The 27,457-nt window shown below is 39.3% G+C and overlaps 1 protein-coding gene across 1 annotated transcript in view; it reads left to right on the top strand.

The window, feature by feature from the left end:
* The window catches only part of LOC138854055 (cell adhesion molecule Dscam2-like), a 440,761-nt gene that overhangs the window by 143,670 nt on the left and 269,634 nt on the right, over positions 1-27,457 (top strand). Inside the window, exon 2 of the mRNA XM_070094791.1 lies at positions 10,767-10,966. Within this exon, the coding sequence (XP_069950892.1) occupies positions 10,767-10,966 (200 nt within the window). The remainder of the gene's footprint in view (positions 1-10,766; positions 10,967-27,457) is intronic.

Raw genomic sequence — 27,457 nt, 5'->3', positions numbered from 1 at the left:
ACCTCCTTCTTTAGCATATAAACTTTCGCTACTATTTCACTCGCTCATACCATTCTCAATGTACCCCATCTACCTCTTACACTCAATTAAGCAACAATTAAATAATGTTCTGATATATTTGTTGACCCTCTACGCACCAGCCTTTTATTCACTAATCCATGGTCCAACAAACGATTGTCATTATGCTGTATACCATATCTAGTATAATTATTTATCCTCTTTTTCTTGAATATGTATGAAATAATCTGTATCAAATGGTTATATCTGAGGCAGATCGATAACACTCGCTGTACTCAGAGGTTCTCTCCCAACAGTAACTGAGTGTCATATGTTTCTCCTACTGGTCTAATTACATTACTTCATATTAAGTGTCATTATATTCCTTACAATATTGTCGAATTCAACTTTTATTTAAAAAAAATGAGTGAGTGACTAATTAGTAGAGAGAGAGAGAGAGAGAGAGAGAGAGAGAGAGAGAGAGAGAGAGAGAGAGAGAGAGAGAGAGAGAGAGAGAGAAGAGAGAGAGAGAGAGAAAGAGAATGACCAGAAATAACATAATTTTCATTGCATACTTACTCACAGGTTGCTACTTAAAACAGTGTAGAAATACTTCGTGCAGAAATCGACAGCTCATCTTCCAAACATCACCTCTTTTGCAGCCAACTATGCTTTCAGAAGGCGTTTAATAAACTACTGTATGGGAGATTGCTTTCACTAAAGGTTCAGGGCAAAGCGAACTATGTCTCATGGTATCAGTGACTTTTCGACTTTTATGAAACTGGTAATAGTTTTAAATATCTGTGTGTCTAAGAAGAGAAGCGTGACGAGAGGAATCCCAAGGATCTGTCATTAGCCTTGTAATTTTTTAATATAATAAAATGTCCTAGAATAGGATTTTGCATTCAGAATTGCGAAGTTTGCAGATGACACAAATTTAAAGAGATGTGCAGCATCCATGACCACCTGGAAAGGCATTTGGACAAAGACTAGAAGAGATGAGAATGAATTTCAACAAAGACAATTGCCAAATATAAGACTGCGGGAAATATTGAAACTACTTCAGAGACGTAGGATATTCCAGACGTAGGATATTCCAGACGTAGGATATTCCAGATCGTTGCTATAAGCAACGATCTGGAATATCTTAAGGATTGTTTTACTGCAAGCACTAAGACAACAGTATGTTTATCTTCATTGCTAGAAAATTCAGACCTAAATTTTGAAACAAAATTCACGCTGTATAATGCTTATTTACACCCTTTTATAAATATGCTGTCCCACTCTGGTTCCCTAATTATAACCATGGAATAAGCAAACCTGAGAAGGTAGAGAGAAGAGCAACAAACCTCACTCCATCATAGGGGACAAACATATCAAGACTAGAATCATTCAGTCTATTCTCTCAAAAAAAAAAAATGGAGGATCCTATAAGACACAATATATTAAACAATCTCGCCTAGCTCAAGAATGATGACTTTTTTTGAAGAGCAAGGTGATACAACTACTGTATTTGAATCAGGGATACGAAACCCCGTGGCACGAGGTTTACCACGAGTAGTTGTGTACCACTGAAATATTCTTCACTTGGAGGATGCATGCAAAAAGTCGAGTCAGTTTTTAAACACCCGTCTGGACACGTAAAAATAGACAAATATAGGGTGTCAGTGAACTAGCATTTGGTCTAAAGCAGTTCATGATAAAAAGTAATTCACACCTACCTGCTACACAATATTTAGAAGCAAAACCAGAGGCATCTAGTAACAGAACCACTGGTACAGCTCTGTAGGAACGAGCAGAGTAACATTCCTAGTTGCAGAGGGAGAAGTACTTTGCTGTACAGGAAGTGTAAAGCAAAAACTTTCCATTCCTTTTTTGTACAGCTTAATCGTATGTTTTTGACTTAGTCTCATGCCAACACTTACCAGGACTGAAGGTTGGTGGAAGAATCCTCACCTTAAATTTCCTTGTCTCATCCATCTACATAATACTTGATAATCCTTAATCAAAATAGAAGTAGAATTTCCTCAGGAGATATCCTCGACGTGGAATTTAAAATATTTTATAATCTATTTGTCTTTATGTCTCTGTTTCTGTCTGTCTCTGTCTGTCTGCCTCTGTCTCTGTCTGTCTCTGCCTGTCTGTCTGTCACTGTCTCTGTCTGTCTGTCTCTGTCTCTCTATCTCTCTTTTACACAGGTTTTGACAAGGTTAGGTTAAGGATTTCTAGCTTTATTGACAAGCAGTTTACTAGATAAGGATTCCTAACTTTATTGACAAGCTAAGAGCTGTTACCTACATCTCATTTGAAAGGATTGTTATTGTTATGAGACATACAAATAGGGAACAGGATGAAGTTGGAGCCATCTGTGGGCCAGCATTTTCATTTTATCAACTGACTTTATCTCGTTGACATCATAATGCTGTACGAAAGAGTTCCAGACTCGAGTCATTCTGGGAATAAATGATCTCAGATGAAGCGATGTTCTGGAGAAGGGTACAGCCAAAATGAAGTTGCTGCTTTCTGCCCGTCTTGTGGTATAGAAGCTTGCTTTACGCTGTTCTCGAAGTGGATCTCTCTCTCTCTCCTCTCTCTGCCTGTTTCTCTTACTGTCTCGTGCTTCTCTGCCGTTACCAACTCCCAGTAACTAGTAGTAAACTTTACCACGGTTAAGTTTGAGTTTGGATACTAGTTATAAGATGTATTTGTGTTGGCCTCTCTCCAGCAGCTTAATTTACTTCACAAATCCAGCTCTCATATAACTTCCTTGTACGATACACACGTACACACGCACACACACACACACACACACACACACACACACACACACACACACACACACACACACACACACACACACACACACACACACACACACACACACACACACACACACACACACACACACACACACACACAGGGACGGGAATTCCTGTGTCACAAACCTACTGGAGTTCTATGAGAGGGTGATAGCAGTACGACAAGAGAGAGAGAGAGAGGGATGGGTAGATTGCGTTTGCTTGTACTTTAAGAAGGCTTTTAACACAGTTCCACACAAGAGATTAGTGCAAAAGCTGGAGGACCAGGCAGGGATGAAAGGGAAGGTACTACAATGGATTAGTGAATACCTGTCAGAAGACAACAACAAGTCATGGTACGTGGCGAGGTGTCAGAATGGGCACCTGTAACGAGCGGGGTTCCACAGGGGCTGGTCCTAGGACCGGTGCTGTTTCTGGTATTTGCGAAAGACATGACGGAAGGAACAGACACAAAAGTGTCCGTGTTTGCAGATGTGAAGTAAATGAGAGGAATTCAATCGGACGAGGACCAGGCAGAACTACAAAGAAATCTTCACAGGCTGCAGGATTGGCTCCTGACGGTCAACCCCACCAAGTGCAAAGTCATGAAGATTGGGGAAAGGCAAAGAAGACTGCAAATGAAGTACAGTCTAGGGGGCCAGAGATTAAAAACCTGACTCAAGGAAAAGGATCTTGAGGTGAGTGTAACAAACCTAAAAACAGGTTTCCGAATCGTTCGGGACCCTGTACACTGTGTACGTTAAGCCCATATTGGAGTATGCATCACCAGTTTGGAATACACACCTAGCCAAGCACGTAAGGAAAGTAGAGAAAGTGCAAAGATTTGCAACGAGACTAGTCCTGGGGCTGAAGGGACATGTCCTACGACGAGAGGTTAAGTAAAATCGACCTGACGACACTGGAGGACAGGAGAAATAGGGAGATATGATAACGACATATAAAATACGGAGAAGAATCGACGGGGTGGATAGAGATAGGATGTTCCAGAGATGGGATACAGCAACGAGGGGTCACAGTTGTAAGTTGAAGACTCAGATGAATCACAGGGATGTTAGGAAGTATTTCTTCAGTCACAGAGTTGTCAGGCAGTGGAATAGTCTGGGAAGTGATGAAGTGGAGGCAGGATCCATACACACTTTTAGAAGAGATATGATAAAGCTCATGGAACAGGTAGAGTGATCTAACGCGACGGTCTGGAGTTTTGAGACTCTCTGATCGCGGGTTCTATCCCCGTCCGTAGTATAGTTTGTTTGCAATCGTGTCATTACGATTTCCTGAGTCAGTTAAGAGCGATCTAGTAGCGGACAGTAAAGAGACGGAGCCAGGAACTGTGAATCGACCCCTGCAACCACAACTAGATGAGTATGTACACGCACACAGGATACACTGATACAGAGATGCAAAGAAGAGCCAAGGACAGAGACGGCAGGGAAGCCCAGACTCAGCATGACCAGTAAACACAGTCTCCCTCAGAACCACCTACACAAAGCCTTCAACCTGGACAGCCCCACCGCAATCAACAAATTAACCCAAAACAACCCACACTCAACACCCGCAGCCCCCATCCCCTCTTCACAAACTCCACCTTCACAACAGCTTCCCATTGTACCTGCCACGTCTCCTACTACCCCAGCCCTCACAAACTCCCCAGAACACGGTACTGGAAAAGAAGCTGAAGGTATGGTACATTAACGACCATAGAATAACAAATAAATGTGAGGTATGGCATGAAAGAATCATGGAGGCATCCACAGACATCATAGCGATCATGGAAACAATGCGAATTTCCACCCAGATGTCAGATCTTGATGAAAGATAGTGGGAACAAAAGGGAAGGAGGAGTTGCACTGCTTGTCAAAAAACTGGAATTTTGCGGATATGGAAGGAATGGACAGAACCTAAGCAAAGGACTACATAGCAGGAACACTTAAGACTGGTGGATCCCAAAATGGTGTTTGCAGCGATGTACAACCAAAGAACAGACATAGGCCAAAACAAGAGTATAATGAGAGTAAATGTTTCAATACCACTTGTTTCGTTGTTTCATTGATTGTAAAAATATATATATATATATATATATATATATATATATATATATATATATATATATATATATATATATATATATATATATATATGCAAAACAACCACTCTGAAAAAATAGAGAAATTCCAAGCGCTTTCGTGACTACTCACATTATCAAGGAACTATGATAATGTGAGTAGTCACGAAAGCGCTTGGAATTTCTCTATTTTTTCAAAGTGGTTGTTTTGCATATTCCGAAATCACCTGTTTACTGTGATCTTATTGCATATATATATATATATATATATATATATATATATAATATATAATATATATATAATATATATATAATATATATATATATATATTTTATTTTTATTATCACACTGGCCGATTCCCACCAAGGCAGGGTGGCCCGAAAAAGAAAAACTTTCACCATCATTCACTCCATCACTGTCTTGCCAGAAGGGTGCTTTACACTACAGTTTTTAAACTGCAACATTAACACCCCTCCTTCAGAGTGCAGGCACTGTACTTCCCATCTCCAGGACTCAAGTCCGGCCTGCCGGTTTCCCTGAATCCCTTCATAAATGTTACTTTGCTCACACTCCAACAGCACGTCAAGTATTAAAAACCATTTGTCTCCATTCACTCCTATCAAACACGCTCACGCATGCCTGCTGGAAGTCCAAGCCCCTTGCACACAAAACCTCCTTTACCCCCTCCCTCCAACCCTTCCTAGGCCGACCCCAACCCCGCCTTCCTTCCACTACAGACTGATACACTCTTGAAGTCATTCTGTTTCGCTCCATTCTCTCGATGTGTGCACAAGGCTTATTCCTCTAAGAAAAAGGAGGAGTAGATGTAAAACAGAAAGAGACAGGCGCTCCCTTTACAGGCGACGGAAAAGAATAACAGAGCGGCTAAAAGAGGTCAATATATCTGAAATGCGTAGGGAGACACTGGTCAGAGAAATAGCAAGCATCGAACTTAAGCTAAAAGAATCCTTTAGGAGTCAGGAATCGCGGGAAGAACTAAAAGCCATAAATGAAATCGAAAGAAACCCAAAGTATTTCTTCTCCTATGCCAAATCAAAATCGAGAACAACGTCCAGTATTGGGCCCCTACTTAAACAAGATGGGTCCTACACAGATGACAGCACGGAAATGAGTGAGCTACTCAAGTCCCAATATGACTCAGTTTTTAGCAAGCCGCTAACCAGACTGAGAGTCTAAGATCAAAATGATTTTTTTATGAGAGAGCCACAAAATTTGATTAACACAAGCCTATCCGATGTTATCCTGACGCCAAATGACTTCGAACAGGTGATAAATGACATGCCCATGCACTCTGCCCCAGGGCCAGACTCATGGAACTCTGTGTTCATCAAGAACTGCAAGAAGCCCCTATCAGGAGCCTTTTCCATCCTATGGAGAGGGAGCATGGACACGGGGGTCGTCCCACAGTTACTAAAAACAACAGACATAGCCCCACTCCACAAAGGGGGCAGTAAAGCAACAGCAAAGAACTACAGACCAATAGCACTAACATCCCATATCATAAAAATCTTTGAAAGGGTCCTAAGAAGCAAGATCACCACCCATCTAGAAACCCATCAGTTACACAACCCAGGGCAACATGGGTTTAGAACAGGTCGCTCCTGTCTGTCTCAACTATTGGATCACTACGACAAGGTCCTAAATGCGCTAGAAGACAAAAAGAATGCAGATGTAATATATACAGACTATGCAAAAGCCTTCGACAAGTGTGACCATGGCGTAATAGCGCACAAAATGCGTGCTAAAGGAATAACAGGAAAAGTCGGTCGATGGATCTATAATTTCCTCACTAACAGAACACAGAGAGTAGTCGTCAACAGAGTAAAGTCCGAGGCAGCTACGGTGAAAAGCTCTGTTCCACAAGGCACAGTACTCGCTCCCATCTTGTTCCTCATCCTCATATTCGACATAGACAAGGATGTCAGCCACAGCACCGTGTCTTCCTTTGCAGATGACACCCGAATCTGCATGACAGTGTCTTCCATTGCAGACACTGCAAAGCTCCAGGCGGACATCAACCAAATCTTTCAGTGGGCTGCAGAAAACAATATGAAGTTCAACGATGAGAAATTTCAATTACTCAGATATGGTAAACATGAGGAAATTAAATCTTCATCAGAGTACAAAACAAATTCTGGCCACAAAATAGAGCGAAACACCAACGTCAAAGACCTGGGAGTGATCATGTCGGAGGATCTCACCTTCAAGGACCATAACATTGTATCAATCGCATCTGCTAGAAAAATGACAGGATGGATAATGAGAACCTTCAAAACTAGGGAGGCCAAGCCCATGATGACACTCTTCAGGTCACTTGTTCTATCTAGGCTGGAATATTGCTGCACACTAACAGCACCTTTCAAGGCAGGTGAAATTGCCGACCTAGAAAATGTACAGAGAACTTTCACGGCGCGCATAACGGAGATAAAACACCTCAATTATTGGGAGCGCTTGAGGTTCCTAAACCTGTATTCCCTGGAACGCAGGAGGGAGAGATACATGATTATATACACCTGGAAAATCCTAGAGGGACTAGTACCGAACTTGCACACGAAAATCACTCACTACGAAAGCAAAAGACTTGGCAGACGATGCACCATCCCCCCAATGAAAAGCAGAGGTGTCACTAGCACGTTAAGAGACCATACAATAAGTGTCAGGGGCCCGAGACTGTTCAACTGCCTCCCAGCACACATAAGGGGGATTACCAACAGACCCCTGGCAGTCTTCAAGTTGGCACTGGACAAGCACCTAAAGTCAGTTCCGGATCAGCCGGGCTGTGGCTCGTACGTTGGTTTGCGTGCAGCCAGCAGCAACAGCCTGGTTGATCAGGCTCTCATCCACCAGGAGGCCTGGTCACAGACCGGGCCGCGGGGGCGTTGACCCCCGGAACTCTCTCCAAGTAAACTCCAGGTAAACATGTCCGATCCACCTCAACAACCCTTCCTCAGCCCTCTGGACAACAGTTTTGGTAATCCCGCACCTCCTCCTAACTTCCAAACTACGAATTCTCTGCATTATATTCACACCACACATTGCCCTCAGACATGACATCTCCACTGCCTCCAGCCTTCTCCTCGCTGCAACATTCATCACCCATGCTTCACACCCATATAAGAGCGTTGGTAAAACTATACTCTCATACATTCCCCTCTTTGCCTCCAAGGACAAAGTTCTTTGTCTCCACAGACTCCTAAGTGCACCACTCACTCTTTTCCCCTCATCAATTCTATGATTCACCTCATCTTTCATAGACCCATCCGCTGACACGTCCACTCCCAAATATCTGAATACATTTACCTCCTCCATACTCTCTCCCTCCAATCTGATATTCAATCTTTCGTCACTTAATCTTTTTGTTATCCTCATAACCTTACTCTTTCCTGTACTCACCTTTAATTTTCTTCTTTTGCACACCCTACCAAATTCATCCACCAATCTCTGAAACTTCTCTTCAGAATCTCCCAAGAGCACAGTGTCATCAGCAAAGAGCAGCTGTGACAACTCCCACTTTGTGTGTGATTCTTTATCTTTTAACTCCACGCCTCTTGCTAAGACCCTCGCATTTACTTTTCTTACAACCCCATCTATAAATATATTAAACAACCACGGTGACATCACACATCCTTGTCTAAGGCCTACTTTTACTGGGAAATAATTTCCCTCTTTCCTACATACTCTAACTTGAGCCTCACTATCCTCGTAAAAACTCTTCACTGCTTTCAGTAACCTACCTCCTACACCATACACTTGCAACATCTGCCACATTGCCCCCCTATCCACCCTGTCATATGCCTTTTCCAAATCCATAAATGCCACAAAGACCTCTTTAGCCTTATCTAAATACTGTTCTCTTATATGTTTCATTGTAAACACCTGGTCCACACACCCCCTACCTTTCCTAAAGCCTCCTTGTTCATCTGCTATCCTATTCTCCGTCTTACTCTTAATTCTTTCAATAATAACTCTACCATACACTTTACCAGGTATACTCAGCAGACTTATCCATCTATAATTTTTGCACTCTCTTTTATCCCCTTTGCCTTTATACAAAGGAACTATGCATGCTCTCTGCCAATCCCTAGGTACCTTACCCTCTTCCATACATTTATTAAATAATTGCACCAACCACTCCAATTTAATACTAAACAAACACAATGAAATATATTTTTTTCGTTAGGTTCAGAATGATTTTGGCGAAATTATTGCATACACAAATTTTCACTTGTCCTATGTGGCAAGATGAACGTTGCTGTAAAAATGTAAAAATTTATAATTTTGCACCAAAAGGAACTTAGAAAACTTATTATAACAAGAACAATTTATTTTAGCCTAACCCAACTAAATATATTTTAGATTTGTTTACAATAATTTAATGCTAAACAAACACAGTGAAATATATTTTTTTCGTTGGGTTCAGAATGATTTTGGCGAAATTATTGCATACACAAATTTTCACTTGTCCTATATGGCAAGATGAGCGTTGCTATTTAAGCCAAAATCGCAAGTTCTGCCTATTCGGCACGACACATATATATATATATATATATATATATATATATATATATATATATATATATATATATATATATAGATATATATATATATATATATATATATATATATATATATATATATATATATATATATATATATATATATATACAGTATATATATACATGTCGTGCCGAATATGTAAAACTGGTCAATTAGCAAGAACTCATTTAAAATTAATTCCTTTCTGAAATTTTCTCTTATACGTTTAAAGATATATTTTTTTCATTAATGTTTATGTAAAAAAATTTAATTTTGCACCAAAAGAATCTTAGAAAACTTACCTAACCTTATTATAACAAGCGCAATTTATTTTAGCCTAACCCAACTAAATATATTTTAGATTTGTTTACAATAATTTAATACTAAACAAACACAGTGAAATATATTTTTTTCGTTAGGTTCAGAATGATTTTGGCGAAATTATTGCATACACAAATTTTCACTTGTCCTATATGGCAAGATGAGCGTTGCTATTTAAGCCAAGATCGCAAGTTCTGCCTATTCGGCACGACATATATATATATATATATATATATATATATATATATAGATATATAGATATATATAGATATATATATATAGATATATATATATGCAAACAATCACTGTGAAAGAGTAGTGGAATTCCCAGCGCTTTCGTGACTACTCACATTGTCAAGGAACTATGTTGATAATGTGAGTAGTCACGAAAGCGCTTGGAATTTCACTACTCTTTCACAGTGATTGTTTGCATATATATATATATATATATATATATATATATATATATATATATATATATATATATATATATATATATATATATATATATATATATATATATATGTATATATATATATAATGACTTCTCTTCACAACCCTCACTACTTTTTTTATATTTCATCACCCCTTCTATCTCTATTCATTCATTTCCCACCCTCTTATCCCTTACATCATTAATGAGATAAGTCGTCATTTTTTCTCCTTGTCTATTCCATAATTACTACCATATTGTGTATTCTCTGAACTTTTACTCCTCAACAATTTCTTACTCCCTTTGTCCTCAGTTTCCACTTACCTCACACTTTTTTCCTCTCTCTCCAATTATTTTCCACTCTTTTACTACCACTCATCCCTTTTCCCTATTCCCAGCTCATCTTTTTTTGCCCTTTTTTTATTCCTTTGTTTTCTATTCCCTTAAGACTTTTTTCTTCTCCTCACTTAAAATCTCGCCTAGCCATACTATCAAACTTTCAAAATACCCTTTTCCCATTCTCACCCACTATTCTTTCGCAATAAACTCAGTAACCTCAGATTTCTTACGTTGCAGGGTTGGCGGTGATAGGCGGAGGTACCGGAGGCGTCACCCCCGCTGGTCCCAGGCTGGTGGAGCCGCCTCCCGGCTTAGTGACCTTCACTAACACTTCCGGAGCTGTACTTGGGTGCTTAGCCAGGGGTGATCCACCGCCCATGATCACTTGGCTCAATCTTGACCATTCCCCAGTCACCAACATCCCCGGAGTGAGGGAGGTGAGTGAGTGAGAGAGAGAGAGAGAGAGAGAGAGAGGTGTTGTCGGTTTACTATGGAGTGATTGAGGGTTGGAATAATACTGACACTTGCTCTGGTAACGTATAATATAATGATGTATAAGGATCTGCCACGCCGTGTCCTGCCGTCATTGGTAACCTGTTTTCAGCTGGATTCCCAGTCACACAGACATGAGGCATATGAATCTGAGGGGATCATAATCGACACACCTCAACCAATCATCACATTGGTTGATACACTGGTATATATATTTATAAACAGTGTGTCACGGTCGTTCACCCCCTCCCCCTCCTCCACCTCCCGCGTGCTTCATTGTTTTCTGGATTATCTTAGTTTTTTCGTGCTATAATCATAGAACTGCGTCATTGAGCTTATGAAGCACTTTTCTCCAGCGCTTTGAAGAGATCTAGGAAATAACAAGAAAAATATGCATACATAACACAGTGCGCCATACTTCACGAAGGGAGCTCATAGACCTGGAGTGCAGTGTGAGAGGAAAGAAAGACTCCCTGATAAGAGGTTGTAATATATAGTGATATAGTGTATATTACAGTGGTACACAGTGTATAGACAAGATACCAAAATAACTGTTGTGGTGTTAAAGAGGGAAGTGATAAGTCTAGCAGTCGCCAAAATTCTACGACGAATGTCAGTTTGGTCTTAATAATTTTCTACAAACTACAAGTCTACCTTACATATAGTCTAGTGATACAATAGAGAAAATTTTTATATAAATACGAAAATGTGTACAAATCTTATGGAAATGCAAAAAGTGTAGTTTGTGGAAATGGAAAACAAAAAAAAAACTGTAGTCAGTGAACGCAGTATACACAAAAAACAATTCTCTTCTTGTAAACCTCACACCAGTCGTTACCATAGCCAATAACAGTGACACCATAGTATTTGGTGTGGCACTGTGCCAGAAAATCTAGAACGTTGTTTTTTGTGGAAATACGAGAAGTATACAGTTGCCTGTGGAAATACGAGAAATATACAGTTGCCTGTGTAAATACGAGAAATATACAGTTGCCTGTGGAAATACGTAAAAATTGCAGTTATCAGACATGATAATATACACAAGAGAAAGCCAATACTTTTCCGGTAAACTTTCTCCACCAGTCGCTCTACCATAGCTAACAACAGTGATACAAAAGATGAAGTAAAAAAAATAAAGAAAAAGTTAAGTACAACGATATATAAATGACAAAAATCTTAAGCGACTAAAGAGAGGTGCCAGATGTCACCAGTTCACCTAACACGCAAGTCAAATTTTCTACATCCAGATACATGTATATTAAACTTTTACACTAACTAGCCTGCTAACATATCTGTCAAGTGTAGAAGTACAATTTGATGTATGGGACACTGGAACTATAATTATATATATATATACATACATATATATATATATATATATATATATATATATATATATATATATATATATATATATATATATATATATATATATATATATATATATATATATATATATATATATATATATATATATATATATATATATATATATATATATATATATATATTTATTATCACACTGGCCGATTCCCACCAAGGCAGGGTGCCCCGAAAAAGAAAAACTTTCACCATCATTCACTCCATCACTGTCTTGCCAGAAGGGTGCTTTACACTACAGTTTTTAAACTGCAACATTAACACCCCTCCTCCAGAGTGCAGGCACTGTACTTCCCATCTCCAGGACTCAAGTCCGGCATGCCGGTTTCCCTGAATCCCTTCATAAATGTTACTTTGCTCACACTCCAACAGCACGTCAAGTATTAAAAACCATTTGTCTCCATTCACTCCTATCAAACACGCTCATGCATGCCTGCTGGAAGTCCAAGCCCCTCGCACACAAAACCTCCTTTACCCCCTCCCTCCAACCTTTCCTAGGCCGACCCCTACCCCACCTTCCTTCCACTACAGACTGATACACTCTTGAAGTCATTCTGTTTCGCTCCATTCTCTCTACATCCTCAGCCCTCTGGACAACAGTTTTGGTAATCCCGCACCTCCTCCTAACTTCCAAACTACGAATTCCCTGCATTATATTCACACCACACATTGCCCTCAGATATGACATCTCCACTGCCTCCAGCCTTCTCCTCGCTGCAACATTCATCACCCATGCTTCACACCCATATAAGAGCGTTGGTAAAACTATACTCTCAAACATTCCCCTCTTTGCCTCCAAGGACAAAGTTCTTTGTCTCCACAGACTCCTAAGTGCACCGCTCACTCTTTTCCCCTCATCAATTCTATGATTCACCTCATCTTTCATAGAGCCATCCGCTGACACGTCCACTCCCAAATATCTGAATACATTCACCTCCTCCATACTCTCTCATTCCAATCTGATATCCAATCTTTCATCACCTAATCTTTTTGTTATCCTCATAACCTTACTCTTTCCTGTATTCACTCTTAATTTTCTTCTTTTGCATACCCTACCAAATTCATCCACCAATCTCTGCAACTTCTCTTCAGAATCTCCCAAGAGCACAGTGTATATATATATATATATATATATATATATATATATATATATATATATATATATATATATATATATATATATACATACATATATATATATATATATATATATATATATATATATATATATATATATATATATATATATATATATATATATATATATATATATATATATTAACAAGTCGGCTGTCTCCCACCTAGGCAGGGTGACCCAAAAAGAAAGAAAATCCCCAAAAAGAAAATACTTTCATCATCATTCAACACTTTCACCTCACTCACATATAAACACTGTTTTTGCAGAGGTGCTCAAAACACAACAGTTTAGAAGCATATACGTATAAAGATACACAACATATCCCTCCAAACTGCCAATATCCCAAACCCCTCCTTTAGAGTGCAGGCATTGTACTTCCCATTTCCAGGACTCAAGTCCCGCTATATAAAAATAACCGGTTTCTCTGAATCCCTTCACTAAATATTACCATGCCCACACTCCAACAGATCGTCAGGTCCCAAATACCATTCGTCTCCATTCACTCCTATTGAACACGCTCATGCACGCCTGCTGGAAATCCAAGCCCCTCACCCACAAAACCTCCCTTACCCCTTCCTTCCAACCTTTTCGAGGACGACCCCTACCCCGCCTTCCTTCCCCTACAGATTTAAATGCTCTCCATGTCATTCTACTTTAATCCATTCTCTCTAAATGACCAAACCACCTCAACAACCCCTCTTCAGCCCTTAGACAGGACATCTCCACTGCCTCCAACAGCCTCCTCACTGCTGCATTTACAACCCAAGCTTCACACCCATATAAGAGTGTTGGTACTACTATACTTTCATACATTCCCTTCTTTGCCTCCATAGATAACGTTTTTTGTCTCCACATATACCTCAACGCACCACTCACCTTTTTTCCTTCATCAATTCTATGATTAACCTCATCCTTCATAAATCCATCCGCCGACACTCCAACTCCCAAGTATCTGAAAACATTCACTTCTTCCATACTCCTCCTGCAAAATTTGATATCCAATTTTTCTTTATTTAAATCATTTGATACCCTCATCACCTTACTATTTTCTATGTTGGCTTTCAACTTTCTACCTTTACACACACTCCCAAACTCGTCTACTAACCTTTGCAATTTTTCTTTAGAATCTCCCATAAGCACAGTATCATCAGGAAAAAGCAACTGTGTCAATTCCCATTTTGTATTTGATTCCCCATAATTTAATCCCACTCCTCTCCCGAACACCCTAGCATTTACTTCTTTTATTGTTCCTTGATAATCTGAGTAGTCACAGTGGATGTTTTGCTTATTCTGAAATCACCTGTTTACTGTGATCTTATTGCGTATATATATATATATATATATATATATATATATATATATATATATATATATATATATATATATATATATATATATATATATATATATATATATATATGCAATGTATTGTCTTTATAGTTCTTTGATAATGTGAGAATTCACGAAAGCACTTGGAATTTCACTATCCTTCCACTGTGGTTTTTTGCATATATATATAATATATATATATATATATATATATATATATATATATATATATATATATATATATATATATATATATATATATATATATATATATAATATATAATATATATATATATATATATATGTGTGTGTGTGTGTGTGTGTGTGTGTGTGTGTGTGTGTGTTGATTGGGGTTCGGAATGGGAATAATGAGGCTGTTGGTCCATGATTTAGGGAGCTCCCCTGTAGTTGTTCAATATATTTATAGATGGGGTTGTAAGAGAATTGAATGCTCGGGTGTTGGCAAGAGGTGTGAGATTAAAAGATACACAATCTAACACAAAATGGGAGTTGTCACAGATACTTTTCTACTGGCGACACTGTGCTTGTGGGAGTTTCTGAAGAGAAGTTGCAGAGGTTTGTCGACGAGTTTGGGAGGGCATTCAAAAGAAGAACATTAAAAGTTAACACAGGAAAGAACAAGGTGATGAGGACAACAAAAATGTTAGGTCATGGAAGACTAGATATCAGATTGGAGGGAGACAGTATGGAGGAAGTGAATCTATTCAGATACTTAGGAGAGGAGTTGTCAGCAGATGGGTCTGTGAAAGACGAGGTGAATCATAAAATTGAGGAGTCTGTGGAGACAAAGAACGTCATCCATTGAAGAAAAGAGGGGAATGTGTGAGAGTATAGAGATATAAACGCTCTTATACGGGTGTGAAACATGGATGGTGAATGTTGCAACGAGAAGAAGGCTGGAGGCAATGGAGATGTTTTATCGGAATTTAATATATGGTGTGAATATTATGCAGAGAATCCATAGCTTGGACATTAGAAGGTGTTGAGTTTTCAGAGGGCTGAGGAGGGGTAATAAAGGTGGTTCGGACATTTAGGGAGGATGGAGCAAAATAGAATGACATGGTGAGTGCATAAATCTCTAGTGGAAGGAAGACAGGGTAAGGGTCGTCCTAGATAAAAGTTGGAGGGATGGAGTAAAGGTGATTTTGTGTGAGAGAGTCCTGGACTTCCAGCAAGCAAGCGTGAGTATGTTAGGAGCAAGTGCAGGAAAACGATTTTTGTGACTAGATATGTTGTAGTATGAGCAAACCAACACTGATAAAGAGATTCAGGGAAATCCATTACCAGGACTTGAGTCCTGAAGGTGGGAAATAGAGTGCCTGCACTCTGAAGTATGGGTGGCGATATGTTGCAGTTGTTGAACTGTAATATAGGGACGCGTCTGGCAAGACAGTGATGCAGTGAGTGATGATAAAAGTGTTTCTTGTTTTTTGGGTCACGTGCCTTGGTGAGAAATGGAAGGTGTGTTAATAAACAAATTTATATATATATATATATATATATATATATATATATATATATATATATATATATATATATATATATATACATATATATGGGCTAGTAACCCCTTTACCTGTACACATTTACTAAAAATGAAAAGAAGAAAAACTTCATAAAACTGGGATGCATTACTGAATGTGCGTGGATGTAGTGCGGATGATAAGAAAGAAATGATTGCTGATGTTATGGATGAAAAGAAGTTGGATGTCCTGGCCCTAAGCGAACCAAAGCTGAAGGGGTTAGGTGAGTTTCAGTGGGGAGAAATAAGTGGGATTAAGTCAGGAGTATCTGAGAGAGTTAGAGTTAAGGAAGGGGTAACAATAATGTTGAAGGACCAGTTATGGAAGGAGAAGATGGAATATAAATGTGTAAATTCAAGGATTTTGTGGACTAAAATAAGGGTCGCATGTGAAAAGTGGGTCATAATAAGCGTGTATGCACCTGGAGAAAAGAGGAGCGTAGAGGAGAGAGACAGATTTTGGGAGATGTTAAGCGAATGTATAGGGACGTTTGAATCAAATGAGAGAGTAATTGTGGTAGGGAACCTGAATGCTAAATTAGAAGAAACATTTAGAAAGGTGTATGGTGTAAGAGGTATGTTACTGAAAGCAGTGAAGAGTTTTTACTAGGATAGTGAGGCTCAAGTTAGAGTATGTAGGAAAGAGGGAGATTATTTCCCAGTAAAAGTGGGCCTTAGACAAGGATGTGTGATGTCACCGTGGTTGTTTAATATATTTATAGATGGGGTTGTAAGCTAAGTAAATGCGAGGGTATTGGCAAGAGGTGTGGAGTTTAAAGATAAAGAATCACACATAAAGTGGGAGTTGTCACAGTTGCTCTTTGCTGATGACACTGTGCTCTTGGGAGATTCTGAAGAGAAGTTGCAGAGGTTGGTGGATGAATTTGGTAGGGTATGCAAAAGAAGAAAATTAAAAGTGAAAACAGGAAAGAGTAAGGTTATGAGGAAAACAAAAAGATTAGGTGATGAAAGATTGGATATCAGATTGGAGGGAGAGAGTATGGAGGAGGTGAATGTATTCAGACATTTGGGAGTGGACGTGTAAGCGGATGGGTCTATGAAAGATGAGGTGAATCATAGAAATGATGAGGGGAAAAGGGTGAGCGGTGCACTTAGGAGTCTGTGGAGACAAAGAACTTTGTCCTTGGAGGAAAAGAAGGGAATGTATGAGAGTATAGTTTTGCCAACGCTCTTATACGGGTGTGAAGCATGGGTGATGAATGTTGCAGCGAGGAGAAGGCTGGAGGCAGTGGAGATGTCATGTCTGAGGGCAATGTGTGGTGTTAATGTAATACAGAGAATTCGTAGTTTGGAAGTTAGGAGGAGGTGCTGGATTGCCAAAACTGTTGTCCAGAGGGCTGAGGAAGGTTTGCTAAGGCGATTAGGACATGTAGAGAGAATGGAGCGAAACAGAATGACTTTGATAGTGTTTCAGTCTGTAGTGGAAGGAAGACGGGGTAGGGGTCGGCCTAGGAAAGTTTGGAGGGAGGGGGTAAAGGAGGTTTTGTGTGCGAGGGGTTGGATTTTCAGTGGGCTTGCGTGAGCGAGAGTGGAGACAAATGGTTTTTAATACTTGACGTGCTGTTGGAGTGTGAGCAAAGTAACGTTTATGAAGGGATTCAGGGAAACCGGCAGGCCGGACTTGAGTCCTGGAGATGGGAAGTACAGAGCCTGCACTCTGAAGGAGGGGTGTTAATGTTGCAGTTTAAAAACTGTAGTGTAAAGCACCCTTCTGGCAAGACAGTGATGGAGTGAATGATGGTGAAAGTTTTTCTTTTTCGGGGCACCCTGCCTTGGTGGAAATCGGCCAGTGTGTTAATAATAATAAAAATTTAGAGAGGGTGTGGTAGGCAAGTTTGGTGTGATAGGTGTAAATGATAATGGGAGCCCTTTGATTGAACTGTGTATAGAAAGGTGTTTAGTTATAGGTAATACGTATTTTAAGAAGAAGAGGATAAGTATACAAGATATGATGTAGGGCGTAATGCCAGTAGTTTGTTGAACTAGATATTGGTAGATAAAAGACTTTTGAGTAGACGTCAATTCCCAAATATCTGAAAACATTCACTTCTTCCATACTCCTCCTCCCCAATTTGATATCCAATTTTTCTTTATCTAAAACATTTGATACCCTCATCCCCTTACTCTTTTCTATGTTCACTTTCAACTTTCTACCTTTACACACACTCCCAAACTTGTCCAGTAACCTTCGCAATTTTTCTTTAGAATCTCCCATAAGCCCAGTATCATCAGCAATAAACAACTGTGTCAATTCCCATTTTGTATTTGATTCCCTCATAATTTAATCCCACCCCTCTCGTGAACACCCTAGCATTTACTTCTTTTACAACCTCATCTACAAATCTATTAAACAACCATGGTGACATTACACATCCCTGTCTAAGACCTACTTTTACTGGGAAGTAGTGTCCTTCTCTTCTACACACCCTAACCTGAGCCTCACTATCCTCATATATATATATATATGTATATATATATATATATATATATATATATATATATATATATATATATATATATATATATATATATATATATATATATATATATATATTTATATATATATGTATATATATGTATATATATATATATATATATATATATATATATATATATATATATATATATATATATATATATATATATATATATATATATATATATATATATATATATAGTCCTTACGTCCACAGCAGGACTTGAACCTGCAAACTCTGTATCAGAGTCACAGCACTTTACCACGGCGCCAAACCCAGATATGTATGGGCGCCTAGCCGAAGCTAGACGATGTTTATCTATACCCCTGGGCACTGGGCTGGTTTTCAAAATTATTTCATCAAATCTTGTGTTTGGTTCCGTGGTACAGTGCTGTAAACTCTGATGCAGAGTTTGCAGGTTCGAGTCTTGCTGTGGACGTAGAGACAATATTTATAAATAATTTCGCATGTTTGCTAATTGTTAAGCATTTCAAATCCTTTTCTTTGTCCAGTGCATGTGGCAGGATTTGATGAAATTACTTTGAAAACAAGCCTGGAGCGCCGGGGTGTGAGGCAGTCATCACATCATGTGGAGCTTGCAGTGTTGCAAAATTCCTAAAAACAAGTGCCAGATTCTTATGGAATCATAACCTAACGTCTTTTATAACGAAAGGGTTTGGAGTCTGATGGCATTAGTTGTGGTAATTTACATGTCGCTAATGTTGTGGTCATTACTACATATTTAATGCTTATCGGCTTTGTATGCTTTATGCCGTGTGCATTTTCCTGGCACCTGTCACTCTGCTGGTCGCCCATTTCTTTCCCCTGAACGACTCTACCTGGATTTTCTACTATATTTCTGCAATATTGAAGGCTCCTGAATGGTATATTGATTACAACACGAAAGTTATCTTTCAACTAGCCTTGTTGATATAATAGGGAAGTATCACTTCTACACCTGGAATGGGGACCCTCATCCTCAGAGAAGGCAATAAACGTACCTCAGGGAAAACTCAAGGTTCTCCCCGGAGCTGTTTGAATATTTTCTTCTCCTACCACCCCCTATATATTTTATATTCTATGTGAACATTTATTAATAAACAGAATGAATTTACAGAAAAAAACAAACATGAATACAATGGCACAATGTATCAAAGATCATGAATTTCCTCCATCTCCTCCGAGGCTGGATGCGAGCCAAGTATGCAGCAAGCATTTCCCCTCTGGATGGCTACGCTGAGGCGCTGGAACATGAAAGCGGCTGCCCATGGGTCCCTGGTGGTGTCGATGAGTCTGGAACCCAATTCTTTAAGGAAACGTGTGGCATTTTTTCCCCATGATCCCAAGGTCTCTGATCCCACTGGGACAAATTGATACTGTTGGCTTATGTCCCTGTACTTGCTGATCTTGTACTCCTCCCTGTGGTCAGCAGCTCCTCCCTGTCGCCCCACACTGTGATGGATACAGGTGTCAGCCAGTGTGGACACACAGGTAGAGTCCCATGCTAAGAGCTGCCATTCTTCCAAGGATAGATGGTGATCCCATTGGGGCGGTTTGCTGAGTTGTGGGTATTGTTGGCTGCTAGTGATCAGGGCTCCCTTTCGGCTGGGCATCCAGCTGTAGCAAGGGTTCTCTTAATGATGTTGACCTCACTGTGTCTTGCATGCCAGCCCTTGGTTTTGGAACAGTTAAGACCATAAAGACCGTATTGGTCTGCTTGCGCTTCGCCGCAAATACATGTATATTCTGTGTGAATTGGGACAGCAAGGCGCAGAGCCACTGCAATACGGAGGGTCTTAGGGTCGAGTTGCACTCCCATTGCCGATATGGGAACTGTTTGGAGGAAGTCCCCAGAGTGATGTGCACTCACAGCCTGGAGACGGGCAATCTCCCTATCTGATGTTGCAGCCCTGAGCATGTTGGCAAGCACCTTTTCAGCGATCGGGCCATCCAAGCTTGACTGTTTGTGAGCCAGTGCTGCACTAGGGTTTGGTGCTGGAGCAGCAAGAGTCTCCCATTCAGTGATGGCACTGACATATCTAGGGTCTTTTATTCCTGCTGAGTCGCTGAGGGTATCAGGAAGAATTTGTCTTATCAGCTCGTTTGATGCTATGGAAGAGGATAGGAAAGCTGGTAGAGAAATCTGGGAGGATCTGCGTACTCCTAGCCCTCTAAGCCTGACCGGAAGTGAGGCTTGCAACCACTGTCCATCTTCAAGGGAAAGATTCAATACACTCTCTAGCATGGTCTTAAGGAGAGAGTCATATTCCTTGAGTTTTGGACTGCTGAAGGCTGGGGAGCATCTCAGAAAGTAGGTAAGTTTTGGGATTGACAGGCACCTGCTTTCCATCGTCTGGAGGTCTGAGACTTTTTTTTCTAGGATCAGATCGATGGCATTGGACCCAAGAGGAGCACCAAGGAGAGTGCTGTTGGCTGGATCAATGGCTCGTGCTCCTAGTAAAATGGCGCTAATATTCTGGATCATCTGTTGAACGCCGAAACCGAGCTGAGTTGGTTTCAGCATTGGAGCAGCCTCTTGACTCACCTTTCTTATATATATATATGTCATGCCGAGTAGGCAGAACTTGCGATTTTGGCTTAAATAGCAACTCTCATCTTGCCATATAGGACAAGTGAAAATTTGTGTATGCAATAATTTCGCCAAAATCATTCTGAACCTAACGAAGAAATTATATTTCACTGTGTTTGTTTAGTATTAAATTATTATAAACAAATCTAAAATATATTTAGTTGGGTTAGGCTAAAATAAATTGTTCTTGTTATGATAAGGTTAGGTAAGTTTTCTAAGATTCTTTTGATGCAAAATTATAATTTTTTACATTAACATTAATGAAAAAAATATATCTTTAAACGTATAAGAGAAAATTTTAGAAAGGACTTAATTTTAAATGAGTTATTGCTAATTGACCAGTTTTACTTATTCGGCACGACATATATATATATATATATATATATATATATATATATATATATATATATATATATATATATATATATATATATATATATATATATATATATATATATGCAATAAGATCACAGTAAACAGGTGATTTCAGAATATGCAAAACAACCACTCTGAAAGAATAGAGAAATTCCAAGCGCTTTCGTGACTACTCACATTATCAAGGAACTATGTGAGTAGTCACGAAAGCGCTTGGAATTTCTCTATTCTTTCAGAGTGGTTGTTTTGCATATATATATATATATATTTATATATATATATATATATATATATATATATATATATATATATATATATATATATATATATATATATATAGGATGAAAGACATTGACACACACGATGCCTTCTACCTACTCACCAGGTGCCTGTCAACCCCAAAACTTACCTATTTTCTGAGATGCTCCCCAGCCTTCAGCAGTCCAAAACTCAAGGAATATGACTCTCTCCTGAAGGCCATGCTAGAGAGTGTATTGAATCTTTCCCTTGACGATGGACAGTGGTTGCAAGCCTCACTTCCGGTCAGGCTTGGAGGGCTAGGAGTACGCAGATCCTCCCAGATTGCTCTACCAGCTTTCCTATCCTCTTCCGTTGCATCAAACGAGTTGATAAGACAAATTCTTCCTGACACCCTCAGTGACTCAGCAGGAATAGAAGACCCTAGCTATGTCAGTGCCATCACCGAATGGGAGACTCTTGCTGCTCCAGCACCAAACCCTAGTGCAGCACTGGCTCACAAACAGTCAAGCTGGGATAGCCCAATTGCTGAAAAGGTGCTTGCCAACATGCTCAGGGCTGCAACAGCAGATAGGGAGATTGCCCGCCTCCAGGCTGTGAGTGCACCTCACTCCGGGGACTTCCTCCAAACAGTTCCCATATCGGCAATGGGAACGCGACTCGACCCTAAGACCCTCCGTATTGCAGTGGCTCTGCGCCTTGCTGCCCCAATTCACACAGAATATATGTGTATTTGCGGCGATGTGCAAGCAGACCAATACGGTCTACATGGTCTTAACTGTTCCAAAACCAAGGGCTGGCATGCAAGACACAATGAGGTCAACGACATCATTAAGAGAACCCTTGCTACAGCTGGATGCCCTGCCGAGAGGGAGCCACGATCACTTGCAGCAAACAATACCCACAACCCAGCAAACCGCCCCGACGGGATCACCATCTATCCTTGGAAGAATGGCAAGCTCTTAGCATGGGACTATACCTGTGTGTCCACACTGGCTGACACCTATATCCATCACAGTGTGGGGCGACAGGGAGGAGCTGCTGACCACAGGGAGGATTACAAGATCAGCAAGTACAGGGACATTAGCCAACAGTATCAATTTGTCCCAGTGGGATCAGAGACCCTGGGATCATGGGGAAAAAATGCCACACGTTTCCTTAAAGAATTGGGTTCCAGACTCATCGACACCACCAGGGACCCAAGGGCAGCCACTTTCATGTTCCAGCGCCTCAGCGTCGCCATCCAGAAATGCTTGCTGCATACTTGGTTCACGTCCAGCCTCGGAGGAGCTGGAGGAAATTCATCATCTTTGATACATTGTGCCATTGTATTCATGTTTATGTTTTTTTTCTGTAAATGTATTTTGTTTATTAATAAATGTTCACATAGAATATAAATATAGGGGGTGGTAGGAGAAGAAAATATTCAAACAGCTCCGGGGAGAACCTTGAGTTTTCCCTGAGGTACGTTTATTGTCTTCTCTGAGGATGAGGGTCCCCATTCCAGCCATAGAGGTGGTACTTCCCTATATTATCTTTATATTATATATATATATATAATATATATATATATATATATATATATATATATTTATATATATATATATATATATATATATATATATATATATATATATATATATATATATATATATATATATATATATATATATATATATATATATATATATATATATAAGAAGGGTGGTTCTGGCATATCTTTCAGTCAAGAACACCTTCCAGGATTATCATCAACAGGCTGGTTTGTGAATACCTGCAGCTCATTTTAGAGTGGCAAGAAGACCCTGCATTTATTTCCTTCCATTAAAATCAAGAAAAGTGGTGCGTACTTGAAGTGTCAGTGAGAGAGGATACATAACAGTCATCTGAGGGGTGGAGGGGGCACTGAGGGGAGGTGGTCAACGTGGAGGAGGAGTAGGACTGGGTGTGTCCCCCCCCCCTTCCCGAAACACGCGCACACACCTTGCAGACTCGTTTCGAAGACAGAGTGTTTGGTCACCTTGTGTATAGTGCTAGCTACCTACCTTCACAAGAGACCTACAGTTGTCACCGTCTATCACGTCACACTGCCCAATGTGAGAATAGAGGTATGTATATGTTATTTTAGGTAATCTAGAAATGGGGTGGCAGGTATTACTAACCTAACCAGTCATAAATCCACAGACACCCTCTATTCTACACATTTTTAGTCCTTCAGAACCGAAGGTGGTTCTACATTGTTGATTCCACAGAAACGTTAGGACTATGAAGGACCTAGATAGCATCAGTGACTAGGTGTAACGTTGCCACTATAGGTGATTGGTCCTTCGTTGTTTACACACAGAGAAACTCAGCACAGCCCTTTGTACAGTGGAAGTAACATATTCTACATTACGTTGCCAGTAACAGCAGTTTGAACCCGGAGAGGAGTATATACACCCTCTGTTAAGGCCACCGTTAACTACCAATTATGGTGCCACCTGGCACCGCGCCTACACAACACTATGCCTCCGACGCCATCTTGTGAAGTCATCACAACAACACATGACCCCTAGGTACACACATTACACACCCGCACACCTGGGTTTCTGCAGACTGAACCAGAGTTCGTCGCAGAAAAAAAAATTGGAAATATTCCGGGAAACGTAGTTACTGTCGAATAGACAGCACCTGTCTATTGGCCAGAACTGACAGGGTAGCCAGACACCCATGTACTGGCCCAGCTGGTCCACATGAACAACTTCCAAGACCACTTCGACCAACCACAACTATCTGATTCAGTTGTAAATAGCAATCATCTCCTAGCAACTATAACCCAAGAAACATGTAAACAAACCACCTTACAACTCATCCAAGACCATGTTCGTCTTAACATACCTAGTGATGACATAAAGCAGTGTAAAGTGATAGGTTATCAAACTGGGAAGGAATCAGTGATACTAAAGTTCAACTCTAACTCAGGAAGAAATGGCCTATTTAAAACATCTATTAATATGAAAAGTGATGCGTATGTCAACAAGCGACTGACCAAAACAAGACCAGATCTCCTCTATAGACTAAGAAAGCTACAACATGACCGAATAATCCACCAGTGCTTTGCAAGCAATGGTAAAATTGCAGTTAAAAGGAATCAATAGCAACCAGATATTTTATTTCTACTGAACATGAACTAAAAATATCCCAAGTGATGCTGGCCTCACTGAGTCAATAAAATTCAGTTTGTACTCACTTTCCTCCAGTAATGCTATGAAACTCCAATTTTTTATCAAATTATTTTCCATAAAACCTAAATTTCATTTATATTTTTTTAACCTGACAGCAGTGAATTGTCAAAAATTTTCAAACATTACCTTATATTTTATACTCTTGTTAGACACCTCAAGATCACCATCTTGTTTGCCTGAAAAAGGTATATACAATTTTATTTTATTTTTATTTTTTTTTATATTTGTAACTATCTTTTACTGTCCTCACTAGTATAGAACTATACTTTATTTTTTACTGTCTATCGTTTGCAGTCTATAATACATAGTGTAATAACAAACCAAAGTTAGGTGCTATGATTATAACCTTACTTTTTTACTGTCTACTGTATACAGTCTATAATAGCATTCGTGCAATAACAGTTAGGTGCTATTGATATATCTAGTCTTAATCTTTTATTATATTTCATTACTACTATATCACTTTATGTTCATTAGTATTTACAGTCTACTGGAACAATATACACTTATACCATTATTGTTCAGGCACCCCCTTTTTACAGATATTAATATTACTCCTCATCTCCCTTTTGCACTTCATATTTATTTAAATATTTACCAGTTAACCCTAAATGCTCAATGCTGAAATCGACCCTGAGCTGAATCTATATAATCTTAATCCGAGTCAACATTTAACTGAAAGCAATTGTCTTTACTACACAGCAACAGAAGCCAGTACTGTCCTCAGCAATGGCAGAAATATTACAGTTTTGAATTACAATATTAGCTCCCTAAGTAAACACTATGATAACCTCCTGGCACTCCTAGATTCATTAAAGAAAGCCTTCTCCTGTATTATTATTACTGAAACCTGGCAAAACACAAATAGACATCTACACACTACCAGTATACACAGCAATCCACAACTGCAGGACAGAACAAACTGGGAAGGGAGGGGGGTATTACTATTTATTAATCTAATGAACTATCACGTACCAATACCACATCTTTCATTGATGAATGTGGTGAATATATATTTGCAAACATCTCTGTAAAAAAAATAAAAAACCCTATAGCAATTGGGGCAATGTACAGGATCACTCATACTAATATCTCAGCCTCTAGTGATAGACTAAAAACACTGATTACATATACATAAATGAATAAGTAGCACCTACTGCTAGCAGAAGACTTCAACATCAACCTTGGCCTAGTAGATAACCAACATGTAAATGACTTCATTAACAATAAGAACAATACACAATTCGTACCACCAATTTCAAAACTAACAAGACTAACTGAGACGAGTGCAACCATAATTGACCATATATGGACAAACACGGACAACACTACTGACCACTACCCAGCTTCCCTCCTAACAAACATTTGTAAGCAACCAATGGAATATAATAAGTTCTCTTTTCGACTCCATGATGAGGCATCAACAAGTAACTGCACTGCAGAACTAAGTTCAGTTGATTGGCCTACAGAATTTTCAGATGCTGTTGGTATTAATGAATGGGTAGAAATATTTCTATACAAAATACATTGACTATATAACAAACATTGTCCCATAAAAACTAAACAAATCACTAATACAAGACTAAGTTGCCCATGGCTTACTAACAGCATCCTAAGATCCATCAATATGAAAAAAATACAGAAGGGACTTAATAACTAAAGAATTTATCGAACACTATACGTCAGTCCTCACCAAATTAATCAGAAAGTCCAAGCTACTGTACTATTCTAATAGATTCACTGAAATGAGAGGAGATATTAAAAAGACCTGGAAGACACACTGTCAGATCCTGGGCACCACAAGCCGAACAGAGATACTAATATCGTGCTAACTAAACCAAACGAACCGAAACTCTACCCTATTGATACAGTTAACAAGATAAATGACTTCTTTTCAAACATAGGATCAAATCTCGCCAATAAAATTTCAATTACCAATGCCTGAGCTAATGATTGTCTAGATGGAAACTTCCCGACATCCTTCTATCTTGCAGTAACAGAGCCCACTGAGGTTACCATGATTAACTCTAAACAACAAATCAAGAAATGTAACCAAAATGCCACCACTACTGTACAAACGAGCGGATCAAATCCTTTCACC

Source organism: Cherax quadricarinatus, chromosome 48 (assembly GCF_038502225.1).
Source record: "Cherax quadricarinatus isolate ZL_2023a chromosome 48, ASM3850222v1, whole genome shotgun sequence".
Lineage (NCBI taxonomy): Eukaryota > Metazoa > Arthropoda > Malacostraca > Decapoda > Parastacidae > Cherax > Cherax quadricarinatus.
The sequence above is the reverse complement of the archived record's forward strand: the minus strand, read 5'-3'. Positions and strand labels throughout refer to the sequence as shown.